This window comes from Ictidomys tridecemlineatus, unplaced genomic scaffold (genome assembly GCF_052094955.1).
Source record: "Ictidomys tridecemlineatus isolate mIctTri1 unplaced genomic scaffold, mIctTri1.hap1 Scaffold_398, whole genome shotgun sequence".
Taxonomy (NCBI): Eukaryota; Metazoa; Chordata; class Mammalia; order Rodentia; family Sciuridae; genus Ictidomys; species Ictidomys tridecemlineatus.
In genome coordinates, this window is record NW_027522592.1 from 85,476 (window position 1) to 98,638 (window position 13,163).

Here is a 13,163-nt window from a genome sequence, read left to right on the forward strand (position 1 = left end):
TTTTTTTTTATCAATGGCACAGAGGCTTCAATGTGTAAGCATGCCTGTCACCTGTAAGAAGCAGTTTTGAATTCTTCTAGGTCCACAGGAAAAAAAAAATAGCATGTGCTCACTTACAACAAAGTTAATCAACAAAGCAAATTGAAACTGCTTGCAGCAAACAGCTTCCATTCTCCCATTCCCCAGCTATTTTCAGCAATCGCATCCAGAGTCCAATTCCAGCTCAATATAAAATGTGTGCTCCCAAGGAAGCCTGTATAATTGACATCACCCAACTTGGGGAGGCAAGGGGAATGCTGAGAAGATCAGTTCTTCAAAACTCCTACTTTTTCAGAAAACTCATTGAAAGGCAGGGTACCCACTTGCAGCCATCAGTGGTTGACAGATGGCACAGAGGCTTCAATGTGAAACCGTGAATGCCAATCATTACAAGTGCTTCTGACACACTCTAGTGCAACCTGGGACACCCCAAAGTGCTCAACGAGAACACACTTTGTTCCTGCAAGTGGAAGCAGCTTGCATGAACTGTTTCAATCAGGAAATTCCAAGCTCTTCTCAGCAATCACATTCAGAGCACAGTTTTGGCCCAATAGAAAAAGGGTCCTAGCAAGAGGGTCCCACACCTACGATCACCTTCATAAGGTAGCTTCCCATCTTCTGTGTGGAAGTGGGTTTCTCCTTGGCCCTTATGCTGTAGAGGAGACCACTAGGAGCTAAGCTTCATGCAGGACCATCTGACCTGGACTTTTTGCAAGCCCTATGAAGCCCTCACACAAGCTCAAATGCTACAGGACTCTGCAGACCAGTCCATGCAACAGTAGACATTCATTCATTGTCTAGAGTCTACAGGTTCCTAAATGCATGGCATTCATTATCATCAAATGCACAATTTGGATCAAAAACCATCACAGTAGATCAGGTAACAAATCATCACAGTAGATCAGGTAACAAAAACATATATATTTTAAAATAATAATATATTAATGGGAACAACAAATACAGGATAGAGTAACAACTGTGTTACTAAACAAGGTCAAAGACAATGGCAAACTATAGATTCAAACTTTGAAGCAAATAGTAATCAATGTAAATATTCCTGGGCTGCCTCAGCCCCGCCCAGGCACACAGCAGCAGAATGGTTTTGCAAGCATCCTCAGGAGGGCTGGAGCCTTCTTTGCAGGACGAGAGGGAGGTTGAGGCTGGATCCACTCATCATTCTTTTGGGAGAGGCTCCTTTTCCTCAGCACGAAGTTGGGTTTCGTGTGAGGGTTCTTTGCGTAAAATACGTTGGCCTGCGCTGGAATCCTCAGCTCTGGGGAGAGAGGGGTGTACAAAATAAGGTGGCTCAGGAGGTGCTCCCTGGGACACCCCAACATCTGAGAGCCTGTGCCAGAAACGAACTGAGCCACACACCTGAGAGCTCTCCAATTCAGCACCAATACCAACAAGACAGCCTCCACAGTCCTCCCTGAGGAAGAACTAGGCAGAGCACTTCAACAGACCTAATGTCTGTTCCTACCAAAGGCTTTGGACTCCAAAACATCCCAGGTCCTCTTGCGTCTGCCAAAGCACACCACTAGGGTTTGCATCTGAAATCTCCCACAAAAGTGCCGAAGATTCAGACCCCACATGAGCCATCTTCACAGGTGGGTTTGGAAGGAAGCATTGGATGGTGAGTGCTCTGATGTCAACATGAAATTCTCATTCAAGATGAATACACTACTGGGAGGTGGGAGGGACTGGAAGAAAGGTGGAGCATGCTTGGAGGAAGACCTAAACAGGAGTGCGCCCTGGGCAACAGTACCTTGTCCCTGTTGGCTCCACTGAATCCTCATTCTCCAAGTAGAGGTCCTCCTTCTCCTCTCCGTCTTTCTCTCTCTCCCTCTCTCCCAGCCTTGTTCTCTCTCTCCCAGTCTATGCCTTTGTGGCAAGGGCTGAGGAGCTCTCCACTGCCACACACTAGAGCTTTATGGACAGCCTCAGTGCACAACCAAAGAGAAAGTTGTGAAACCCAGAGAAAAGGCCTAGGATTCTCAAGTATGGCCACGGTGAGGACAGGCTGACCAGCACGGATACCACATTAGAGCCACGCTTCTGCGTTGGTGGAGCCTGCTTCCATGTGAACCAGGCTTCTGAGAATGGAGGCCACATTCCAAATGCTGCCCTCCTGAGAACAATGATTCCAAAGACCAGCAAAGGGACTGCTTCCCTCCGACATGGTGTATGGCCCAGTGGTGCCATGACCCCGAGTGGGGGAATACAACAGCCAGCTTCTTCTTCCTCTGAACACCTCTTTCCTCTCGCCCTCCTCTAACCTAGAGCCTGTTCTCTATCCCTTCTGGGTTGGATGTGGGGATCTCTGCTATGAATTTCTTAGGCTACCAAGGCCCCAGACAGACTTCCTCTTCCATAGACTCTACTAACCTAACAGAAGGTTAAGATAGGAGACAAGTGATCCTAGAACTCATTGGGATGGTGGTCTTCAGCGTACATAGGCTGGGATAATGGCTGCTGAGGTGTTTGGCTCACAAAAGCCAACCAACCAACCAATGAAAAAGCGCTGACATTATTATCAGATGAGCTCTGTGGCTACGTGCTCAGGAAGCCCTCATCTGACTCTAGTTAGGGATCATAACCTGGCTATTGGGATCACTCCTTGGCTAGTGGACTCAGGTGCGGAAGACCATGGAATTGATGCAAAAACAGATGATTCAAGCTGTCTCCCAGGCTGTGTTTTCTTCCCAATTTCATCCTGTTACTGCTTGCTAGAATCTTGGCAATGCTCTGCCCAGGCAGTGGTTTTCTGGTCACACAGAAGGCTTTTAATCCTACTGCTTCAGTCCACAAAATGCCAGTTCCATCTTTAGCCCATGCATTCCCATGTTCCTCTGAAACCACTCCTATCTCAGACCACAGAACCATACTGCTCCTGGAAAGAGGCTTTCCTCCTCACTCCTCAATGATGTCAGCTTTGCATGCGTCTTCATGTCCTGGGCAGGGCACCTGGTGGGGAGCCGCACTAGCCACTGGGGTATACCAAAACACCTGGAGAGCTTACACCAGCAGAAGTGCAGTTGGCTTTGTGCACGAGCCCAACACACCCTGTTAGAGTGTTCTTGGGGGTCAGAGAATGCTCTTTGGTGCTAAGAGTCGACCTGAGTCCACATCCTGACCCTTGCTCTCTGTCATCTGATTGTCCCACTTACTCTGACGGTGAGAGATGATTTGGCCCAGCTCATATTCCTCCGGCTTCTCCTGAGTAAGCAAGTGTAGCTCGAGGGCCCTGCGGATGACGACAGGAGCCCGATCGTGGCAGGTCACCTGGAGCAGCATGGAAGACAGGCCTTCAGGAAATGGGCCTTGAAGTGACTACTCAAGGACAGTGGGCAGGGGCATTCTGGAGGCACCTCCACTCTAAATACAAGGGCAACATCCATGACCCTACTACCTGAGGCTGACCTCCTGCTCATCGCGTGGGCTCTTCCCATAGGCTACTAGCCCAATCCTTGTACATAGGACTTCCTGGACCTGCCATTGCTCTTTGTGGAGCTGCACTCCTCTCCAAGTGAAAGGACCCCACTACCTGCATACAGATGCAATCTCATCCCACAAGTTGGGAGGAATGGGACAATAGCCTCCAAGATCCTAGGTCTGCCCGAGGATGCAGGCGGCATTGGGAATGGCCTAGGCACAAAACCTAGAGGCTTTGGTCTGGATTGCCAGGGCCCAAATCAGACCCAGGAACGTGACCACACACAGGAGTGACGAAAGAGAGCCATGAGAGCTCCTGGCCTCCAGAGGCTCAGTGCTGGCTGGGGTGTACGAGGGCACCTGTTCCGCCAAGGGTAAACATTGGGTTACCTGGACATTTAGTGTGCTTGCTCCACATCCATACTGACTCTGCAGAGAGACCCTCTCAGCTCCTTGTTCAAGGAACATGCAGAACCTCATACTGGTGTCCTGCTCCATAGAGGCCAGCATCCCATACAGAGGAACCTGCAACCTAGGTCCTGGCCTGTTCTCATCTGTCACCCATACCTGCCTCTGCCCTTCTGGACTGCATGCTGCCACCTGACACACAGACTCCCTCAGACATGGCGGTGGACAAGCTGCTGCTCTCCCTCATCTCAGCTCCAGCCCTTCACACTGACCTCTTCCTTCTTGATTCCCATCTATCCTCCTGATCATCCAGAAGCTCCAAATTCAAGAGGGCATGAGTAGTTCATGGTATTGGACCAGTGTCTGCTCCCCACCCAGGTGTAAGCACCAGGGGACACCCCTGCTCCCAGGCTTACCAAAACAGTCTTGGCCATCTTTGGACTTTGTGTTTCTAAGTGGACACGAATTAAGCAGGTGTCTCCCACCTGCTTGTGGGAAAGCGGCCTGGAGGACTTGCAGGTTGATTCTGAGAACTGTGGGGGATGGAACATCAGCAAACCCAGAAACAGAAAGCCACCCCAGCCTGTCAGTTGGCTCTATGGGCTTCTAGCACATATGTCCAGGTGCTCAGGCTTCTCATTTCCCCAGGTGGGAGTGGAATGGCAGCACAAGTACAGCTTGAATAAGGTAGGTGTTTACCTCCTTTCCCTTGACCTCGCGGCGTTTCCTCACGATGAAATAATATTTGATTTGTGGATTCATGGACAGATACATCAGTGAGTGGTCAGGGACCTTGATTTCTGCAGAGCAAAGTGGAGAGAATTGTTAGGTGGCACTCAAGGATTAGACCACAAAACACCCACAACCCCTGAGAGTCTCCGCCAGGGCGAGCCTGCACCAGAATTGAGAGCCCTCCTATCCAGCTACAGTGCCACCAAAGACTCCCTCAGTGATTCTTCCCTGGAGAAGATGATGTACAGGATTCTAAACCAAAAGAGCACCTGGCAATGGAAACAGCACCTTGGGCCCAGAACTTCTCAGTGCAGGTTGGATCTGCCAAAGGGACACTGCCAGGATCTGCATCAGGATTGGCAAAGGCTCCTGTGCTTAGGCCTTTCTCCCCAGGGCAGCCATGCTCACACATGGGCATTCAGGGAAGCGTTGGATGGTGGGGGAATTCATCCCCTTGCCCTGGATGAATCCACTCATGGATGAATACACGGAGGGGAGGTGGTATCCATCAGAGGTGTGTTGGGCGTGGACATGGGAGGACTTGAGCAGGGTGGTGCCCTGGAGAACTCTATTGTTTTCTAGGATCGCTCTCCTTCCCCTTGTTTCTCATCAGGAGCTGTCTGCTTGGTACTTTTATTCTGGTTCTTGTTCTACTTCTGGCTCTTCTTTCTGTCCTGCATCTTCTTGTAGTTCTTTCTGGGTCTTTTTCCTGTTCTTACATGATTCCTTCTTGTTCTTCTTCTTGTGTATCTCCCTCCACCCTTCCTTCTGTTCACCTCCTTCTTTTTCTTCTTCTGCCTCCTGCTCTTTATCGTGTGATCCTCTCCCCACTCAGGAGTGTCTCTTTCTCCTCCTCCTCCTTCTCCTTCTTTCTCTGGCAATGGTGGGGCGTCCTGAGGAGTTCAAATCTATCACACTCTTCTGCCCAGATGCAGCCTCTGTTCAGTAGTCCAAGATGAAATCAGTTCTCAATCAATGGCCAGGAGTGAAACCAAGACCAAAGACAAGTGACTTCCTTTCTTTGTCATTGTCACAGTCAGGAAAGACTGAATAACAGACACCGCATTCTGGATAGGCTTCTACCTGTGGTAGTCAGCACCTCATCTGGACCAGGATTGCTAAAATAGATTCCACCTCCATAAAGCTTCCCCAATGAAAACAAGGTTTCCAAACTCTAGGAGAGGGCCAGCATCACTGCCACCCTCCTGCCATAAGGCATAGATGCCATCACACCTAGTGGGTTCCAGGCCCCCCGTAGTCCTCCCTTTTGACGTCTGTTACACACAAACCTCCCCTGGTCTGGAGCCTGCTCTCAACTGATGCTTGGGTTGAAAGTCTGTTTCTGAAATCACCTTTGTAGATTCTCGGTTTGGTAATTCCTTTTGACTGGCTTATTTTTTTACTAGGGATAAAGCCAGAGGCACTTAAGCACTGAGACCATTCCCAGGCCTTTTGACTTGGGTACAGGGTCTCCCTAAGTTTCTGAGGCTGTTTGGAAATCCCCTTCCCCCTGCACTGCCTCCCAAGTCCCTGAGATTCGCAGACACTGCCCCTTGCCCAGCTCCTTGCACCTCAGTCTTCCTCATGTGTGAGACAGAGCCAACTCAAATGAGGCAGTGTGTGAAAATGGGAAAACTCACTTACGTGCTCGACAGATGGTGGGTTCTACTGTGGACAGGCTGGGATGGTGGAGGCTAGGAGTGTCGGGCTCACAAGAAAGGAAAGAGCACTGGCATTGTGGACAGCTCAGCATTGTGGCCTCTGTTCTTCAGATGCCCTTCTTTGTTGCTGGAAGGAATAATAACCTGGCCATTCTGATATCTTCAGGAGATGGGCACCCAGGCACAGAGGACTTGGAATTGTTCCAAAAAGAACCCAAACAGGCTGTCCCCTGGCCTTGACTTCCTCTTCACTGAGTCCTGTTCCCAGTTGCTGCAATCCTGACATTCTTGAGTAGGCAGGACTTCTCATATCCTGGCCATGGATTGGGACCTGTGCGGCTTCTGTCCATAGCAATGCTGATCCAATCAGGACCCATGCTCTGCTCCTCTTCATTTGAAGGCATCCTTATCAGTGAGCCATAAACCAAACTGATGATAGACTGAGCCTCTCTCTGCCTTGCCCTCATCGATATTAGCTTTGCATTGCCAGACCAGGTCCAGGGGAGAACACATTTAGAGAGGTCCAGCAGCCGCCTGGGGCCTCATTGAACTCGTCCACACTGGACACGCCCATCACTGCACTTGGTTTCCTGCACCAGGCCCACCACACTCTGGCTATTTTAGGGCCAAGGCCCACTTTCTCTTGGCTGTGAGTTATCCTGAGCCCACTGTGGATCATGTCTCCCCACTGTCTGATTGTCCTACTTACTGTCATGCAGAGACATCATTCTCAGCAGCTCAAAGTTGTCCACATCCTCATGCTGCAACAAATTTTGGTCCAAGGCCCTGCGGATGAAGCTTGTCACCCTCTCCTGACACGTCACCTAGATCAGGGTGGGACAAATGTCATCAGAGAATGGCTTTTAGAGGAGCTACCCAGAAGACTGTGGTCAAACATTCAGGAGAAATGTTAGCTACATATACAAGGGCACAATCTTGTTATCCTGCTACCTGAGTGTGGCCTCCATATACCACCTGGGTTCTTGCAACGTGCTACTAGAACAATCCTGGTACAAATATCTGCCTGTACCTGCCATCTCCCCTCCCCCTGGGGAGCCACATTCCACTCAGGTCAAAGGACCAAACTGCCTATGCACAGACACACTCTCATCTCACTGAGATGACAGCAATGGGCCAGGGATCTGCGCACCAAGTGTGCTCTGGGATGCAGGCTGCCTTTGTGGGTGGAAGAGGCAGATGCACTGAAAATTTTGGTCCTGACTGCCACTACACAAAACAGACTCAGATACAAGAGTGTGCACTTGAGTGCTTCATGATAGCCTGGAGAGGCCCTGGGCTCTGGAAGCTCGGTGCGGGTCTGGTTCTAATGATGTACTTGACTCAGCACTGGCAGTCACTGAACATGTCTCCTCTGCAGCTGGACACCTGCAGCATTAGCGTGTCTACTGCACATCCATAGAAATTCTGCCAAGAACCCCTTTAGCTCCGTATTTACATACATGCAAAGACTGACATTCCGAAGTTTGGCATGACCCCCCAGGTGATCCCGACCCCAAATTTTCACACCTAGTCATGCTAAGGAGGTTCTCTTCCCTGCCACCAGGAACACACCCCCTCCTACACATGTGACAAGTCACTGCCAGCTCCGCTGCTCCAACCTCACTCATTGAGAATACCAAGTTCTAGGCACTGCAGCCTGCACCCTGGACATATCTCTGCCTTCATCTGTCCACAGCACTTCCGTCTGCACTTCTGGCCTGCCAAACCCACAATACACAGGCCCACTCACCGCTGCAGCTGGGCATGCTGAGGCTCTCCCCACTCAGGTCAAGCCCTTAAGACTGACCTCTCTCTTCTTAATTTCCCACCACAGCCCCAGGGTTAGCTGTGTCTCCTGCCTTCCACTGTGGGGACACCCAGGAGGCAGCCCTGCTGTCGGGCTTACCAGGATGCGCTTTGTCTCCCTCAGGCTCTGTCCCTCTAGGAGGACGTGGACAAAGCGGCTGTCTTCCACCTGGTCGCTGGAGTGAAGCAGTGAGGAGCTGCTACTGGTGACTTTTCTCATGCACCACTCATTGGTTTGGGTGGCCTGGGGCAATGGTCCTGCAGCCACCGCAGAGCTGCTGCTCACAGCTGCTGGGATCCTGGATGCCACTGCCACAGAAGGCTCCAAGAACTGTGGGGGATGACAACATCAGCAAAGCCCAGCACCTGCACCCCACCCAGCCTGGCAGTTGGCTCTGTGGGCATTCTAAAACATCCATCCAGAACCTGAGGTTCTTGTCCCCTTGGAAGATGTGGAGTGGAACCAGGAGTAAAGACTGAAGAAGGTGGCTGTTTACCTCCTTTGGCTTGACTTTAAACAACTTGCTGGCAGCTGTTTCCTGAAGAAGAAAGTTATAATCCACTCTGCCATCCAGGGCGTAATATACGTTTCCATCAGCAGGGATCCTCAGCTCTGGAGAGGCAGGGGCAGAGGCGTGGTAGGTGACACTCAAGTAATACACTACCCAACATCCCCCACAACTGAGAGCCTCTGCCAGCTCAGGTCTCACACACAGACCTGAGAGCCCCCGAATCCAGCTACTGTTGCACCAAAGACTCCCCACTGATTCCTCCCTGAGGACCCTCTATGCACAGGAGGTCCCCTACAGGAACACCTTTCAAGGAAATAGCCCCTTGTACCCCAGACCTTCTTAGTTCACGTTGGACCCACCAAAGACAAACAGCTAGAGTTTGTATCTGGATTGGTCCCCAAAGACTCATGTGTTCAAATTTTTCTCCCCACTGCAGCAATGATCACAGGTCGGTTTATGGAAAAGCACTTGATGGTGGGTGCCTCCACCTTGCCAGTGGATTCATCCACTCATACAGGGCTACACTAATTGGAGGGGTATGGTTTGGAGGTGTGTTGAGCGTAGGTGGAGGATGTCCACAGCAGGGCTGTGCCATCCAGAGATATATATTTCTCTTGAGTTCCCCACTTCTGCATTTTCTCCTCATGAGTCTAATTCTCATTCACATTTTTAATCAATTTATTGTTATACTTCTTGTTCGGCTTGTGTTTCTCCTTCTTGTTCTTGTTCTTCTTCATCTTCTCCTCATGCTTCTTCTTAAAGTCATCTTGACCTTCTTATTCATGGTCTCCTCCTTCAACTTATTTTCATTTTTCTACTTCTCCTTCTCCTCCTCCATGTCCTCCTTCTCCTCGTCCTCCTCATCCTTGTCCTCCTCCTCCTCGTCCTCCTCCTCCTCTTTCTTCTTCTTCTTTCTCTCTCTCTCTCTCTCTCTCTCTCTCTCTCTCTCTCTCTCTCTCTCTCTCTCTCTCTCTCTCTCTCTCTCTCCAAGAAGAGTTTACAAGCTGTGAAGGGTTCTATTCTACCACACTCTTCTCTCTAGAAATGGCCTCTGGTCCTAAGTAAACTCAGTTTGCAATGAATAGAAAGATTGGAAGCCAGAAATGATTCTTCATTGAACTGCTTTTCTCATGTACTCATCTAGGTCAGGAAAGGCCACCAAAGTAGGCACCCTGTGGTTGTCTGTCTTCTTTGACACAAGACAAAGAAGCCTCTCTTCTTGGCCCCTTGTGGATAATAGCTTTGCAATGCCTCCTCAGGCCAAGGAAAGAACACATGATAGGCAGGTCCACAGCCCCTGGGGAACATGAAGAACCTGCAGATTTATGCCCCATCATTACACTTTGTTTTATGCACAAGTCCCACCATACTCATCCTGGGCACTGGGTCAATGCACACTGTGTTCTGGCTCCCAGTTATCGTGAGCCCACTGTGACTCACTGCTCCCTACCCTCTGATGGTTCCACTTACTCTGATGGTTCGAGAGAATTTGCAGAAGCTCGTAGTTTTCTGGGTCCTCCTGCTGGAGCAAGTGTGCATCTAAGGCCCTGCGGATGATGACTGGAGCCCTGTCCTGGCAGGTCACCTGAGCAGGGTTGGAGAAAGCTCATCAGAGAGGGAATTTGGGAGTAGCTACCCAGAGGACAGTGCTCAAGGACAATCAGAGACAAGTGAGCTCTCAACACAAGGGCACCATCTTGATACCCTGCTACCTGAGGCCTTCATGTGATCATGTGGGGGTCTTCCTATGAGCCTCTAGTCCAATCTTGGTACAAGAGTTTGCTTCAACCTGCTATGCCCTACAGGGACAAGGGAATAAGGACCAAAAGACTTTGTACAGACACACTCTAGTCCCATCAAGATGGGAGGAATGGTCCAGTGCACTTCCATATCCCTGCTCTGGTCTGGGATGCAGCTGCATTTTTGTGTGGACCAGGCACAAACCCTAGGTGCTTTGGTCCTGACAGCCAGGGCACAACACACACTAGGACTCTTTAATGATAGGCATGGAAGCTGCTGGGCTCGAGAGTGTCAGTGCTTGCTAGGGTGTCAGGAGGTTCGGACCCAGCAGGTGCAGTGGTTCAACATAGCTCCCCTGGAGGTGGACACCAGAGTCTCATGATGGATACTACACACCCAGGAAAATTCTGCAGAGAGAGCCGCTAAATCTCTATTCACATACATGCAAACTAGGACACTAATGGGCCCCTCCAAGGCCCCCAGTTCTCTGTGACCCACACCTACCCACCCTAATCATTCTACAATGGCTCCCTTCCCTTCAACCAGCAACATATCCCCTCCCACACACAAGAAAATGACTGCCAACTCCTGTGCTTCAACCTCCACGGTTCAATATACTCCTCCTCAATACCAAGGTCAGTAGAGGATGGCCTGTACCCTCGATATTTCTCTGACCTCCTCTGAACCCAGCACTCACTCCTGCACTTCTGACCTGCACATCCCAAAACACGCAGGCCCACTCGCACCCAGACCTGGCATGCTGCTGCTCTCCCGCCTCTCTCTTCCTCACTTTCTGCTCTCCTTCCTGACCTTCCAGAAGCTCCAGTTCAAGAAGACAGGCCTAGTCCAAAGTGTTTGCTGTGGACTCGGTCTTCCCCACTGTGGGCTCCCAGGAGACTCCCCTGCTCGAAGACTCACCAGGATGCTCCTATACTGTGTTGTCCTTTCCTTTTCCAGGTAGACGTGAATGAGGCACCTGCCTCTCATCCGCTTGTTATATTGGGGCCTTGGGGAGGACCAAGTAGAGACCCCTGATGTCCTGGACTCCGGCTCTGCCCCTTCCCTGGGAGAAGGCTCTGGCTCTGGGGTTGGCTGAGGAGCCGTGACAGGAACTGAGCTTGTAGCTAGAGGAGAAAAGATGCCAACATGACTGCCTTGCCCTGACCTTCCCACAGACAGACAATACCTCTGCTGCCAGGAAGAACTCAGGCCCTTGGCCCACACAGGACCTCTTTGCAGACTGGGGTCACTTCCTGAATGGACAAAGGCTTGTCCTAATTTCCAGCCCAACACCAGGCATACAGACTCCCTGCAGTGGGACAACAGTCGGACCTTTCCTCATATACCCTTAGGTACTCACCACAGTCCGCCTGGCTCTCAGGCTTTGCCTGGCTTGATTTGCCATCTTCAATTGCGGCCAGGAGGTGGTGTGCTTGGTGTTCCAGGTTCAAGCCTCCCAGCAGGAGCCACATGGATAGCAGCTGCTGCAGACTCAGAAAGCCTGGAGGCTGATGGGAAGCCTCGGAGTAGAGGTTCACCCAGGTCCCCAGGAAGGAAGGTGAGGCACTGTGGGGAGGAAGGTGTGGAGTCAGCAAAACCCTGGCCTTGCCTTCACCACGGCCTCCAGAGAAAACCTCTGACCCTACACTGGGGAGAGCAGTCTTTCCTCAGCCTTCCCAAGTCAAATCACCTTGCAGGTCCCTATTCTGGAAACAGGAGCCCACCCTCTTGACCCCAAGCCCATTCCATGTTGAAGTTGGTCCAGGGGTCCACCATAGTCACTGAAGAGGACAACGTGCACTTATGCCCCATGGAGTCAGGGATGCAGTCACATGTAGGATATGTACTCATGGCACCTGCGGTTTGAGGCTGACCCCCATGAAAAGGGACACAATGGCAGTCATTTGCACCCTATTTTTCAATGAATTATGAAATGTGACTGGAAACGTGTCTTCACACAGTGGGTGCTTTCTCCATGTTCATCAGTGAATGAGCCCAAACTGCTGATTCCCACATATCTCTGGGTGTGGGAGCCGCCATGTCCAAAGCCCCTGTCCAGCTATGTCCCAGCTAGGATGCTCTGTCCCACTATGGAAATTAACATGTCTTTATTAACCCAAAAGTGCTTTTCCCAAGGCCTGAGTTTTGAGACGCCTCTGGCACAGATCTACGTTCTTCACAAAGCCAATATCACACCAGAAAGACCACCTGGCCTCGCTGAGTCCACCTGGGAATGAGCTCAGTGCACACCATTGAGCTGTGGTGCCCAGTGTGTGGGGACTGCTCCACGGACCTCTGTGGATCAGCTGGAGTCAGGATGGTTTCTCTGCCTGAGAGCGGAGTTCACTCCCCTTGCAAGGCTGTGGCAGGCACCTCCAGGACTCGTCCCATTCAGGACTGACATTCCACTATGAGTGTGGTCCTCTATCTCATTAGGTATCACAAACCTTTGGGTCCCTGAGAGGTACATGGCAGCCCCAAGACCCAGGCATGAGGGGGCTACACACTTGGGCTTGGTGGTCTGGTGCTTACCTTGGGAACAAGAGATCCAGCACCTGATGGGTGGGGATGGAATCCCAGGAGATTAACCCCATGTTGCCGCTGAAATGTAGGTTCCTCCCAAAAATGACAGGCAGGAGCTCATTCCTAAGCTGGTCCTGCCTGTAAGGTTCAAGGCTCTGTACCCTGAAGGGCTCCTCCGTGTTCTCATCATTTTCATCCTGGGTTGGGACCAAGAATGTTGGTTTAAAATGGAAATGGTGACAAACAGAAAAATGACTTGTGCCAATACACTAGAGTCAAAGCACAATGGGACAGTTCCCATCAGTACAAA

General features: G+C 50.9%; 1 protein-coding gene across 6 annotated transcripts in view; it reads right to left on the bottom strand.

Moving 5' to 3' along the window:
- Positions 1-940: 940 nt before the first annotated feature.
- LOC144373442 (uncharacterized) overlaps positions 941-13,163 on the bottom strand; it is a 33,670-nt gene continuing 21,447 nt past the window's right edge. For all 6 annotated transcript variants that reach the window (XM_078036518.1, XM_078036517.1, XM_078036514.1 and 3 more), the window contains 9 exons: positions 12,863-13,050; positions 11,691-11,896; positions 11,249-11,454; positions 10,061-10,175; positions 8,576-8,691; positions 8,179-8,409; positions 6,982-7,096; positions 4,579-4,679; positions 941-4,412 (listed from right to left, as the gene is read on the bottom strand). In XM_078036518.1, the coding sequence (XP_077892644.1) occupies positions 4,185-4,412; positions 4,579-4,679; positions 6,982-7,096; positions 8,179-8,409; positions 8,576-8,691; positions 10,061-10,175; positions 11,249-11,454; positions 11,691-11,896; positions 12,863-13,050 (1,506 nt within the window). In that variant the 3' untranslated portion in view covers positions 941-4,184. The remainder of the gene's footprint in view (positions 4,413-4,578; positions 4,680-6,981; positions 7,097-8,178; positions 8,410-8,575; positions 8,692-10,060; positions 10,176-11,248; positions 11,455-11,690; positions 11,897-12,862; positions 13,051-13,163) is intronic.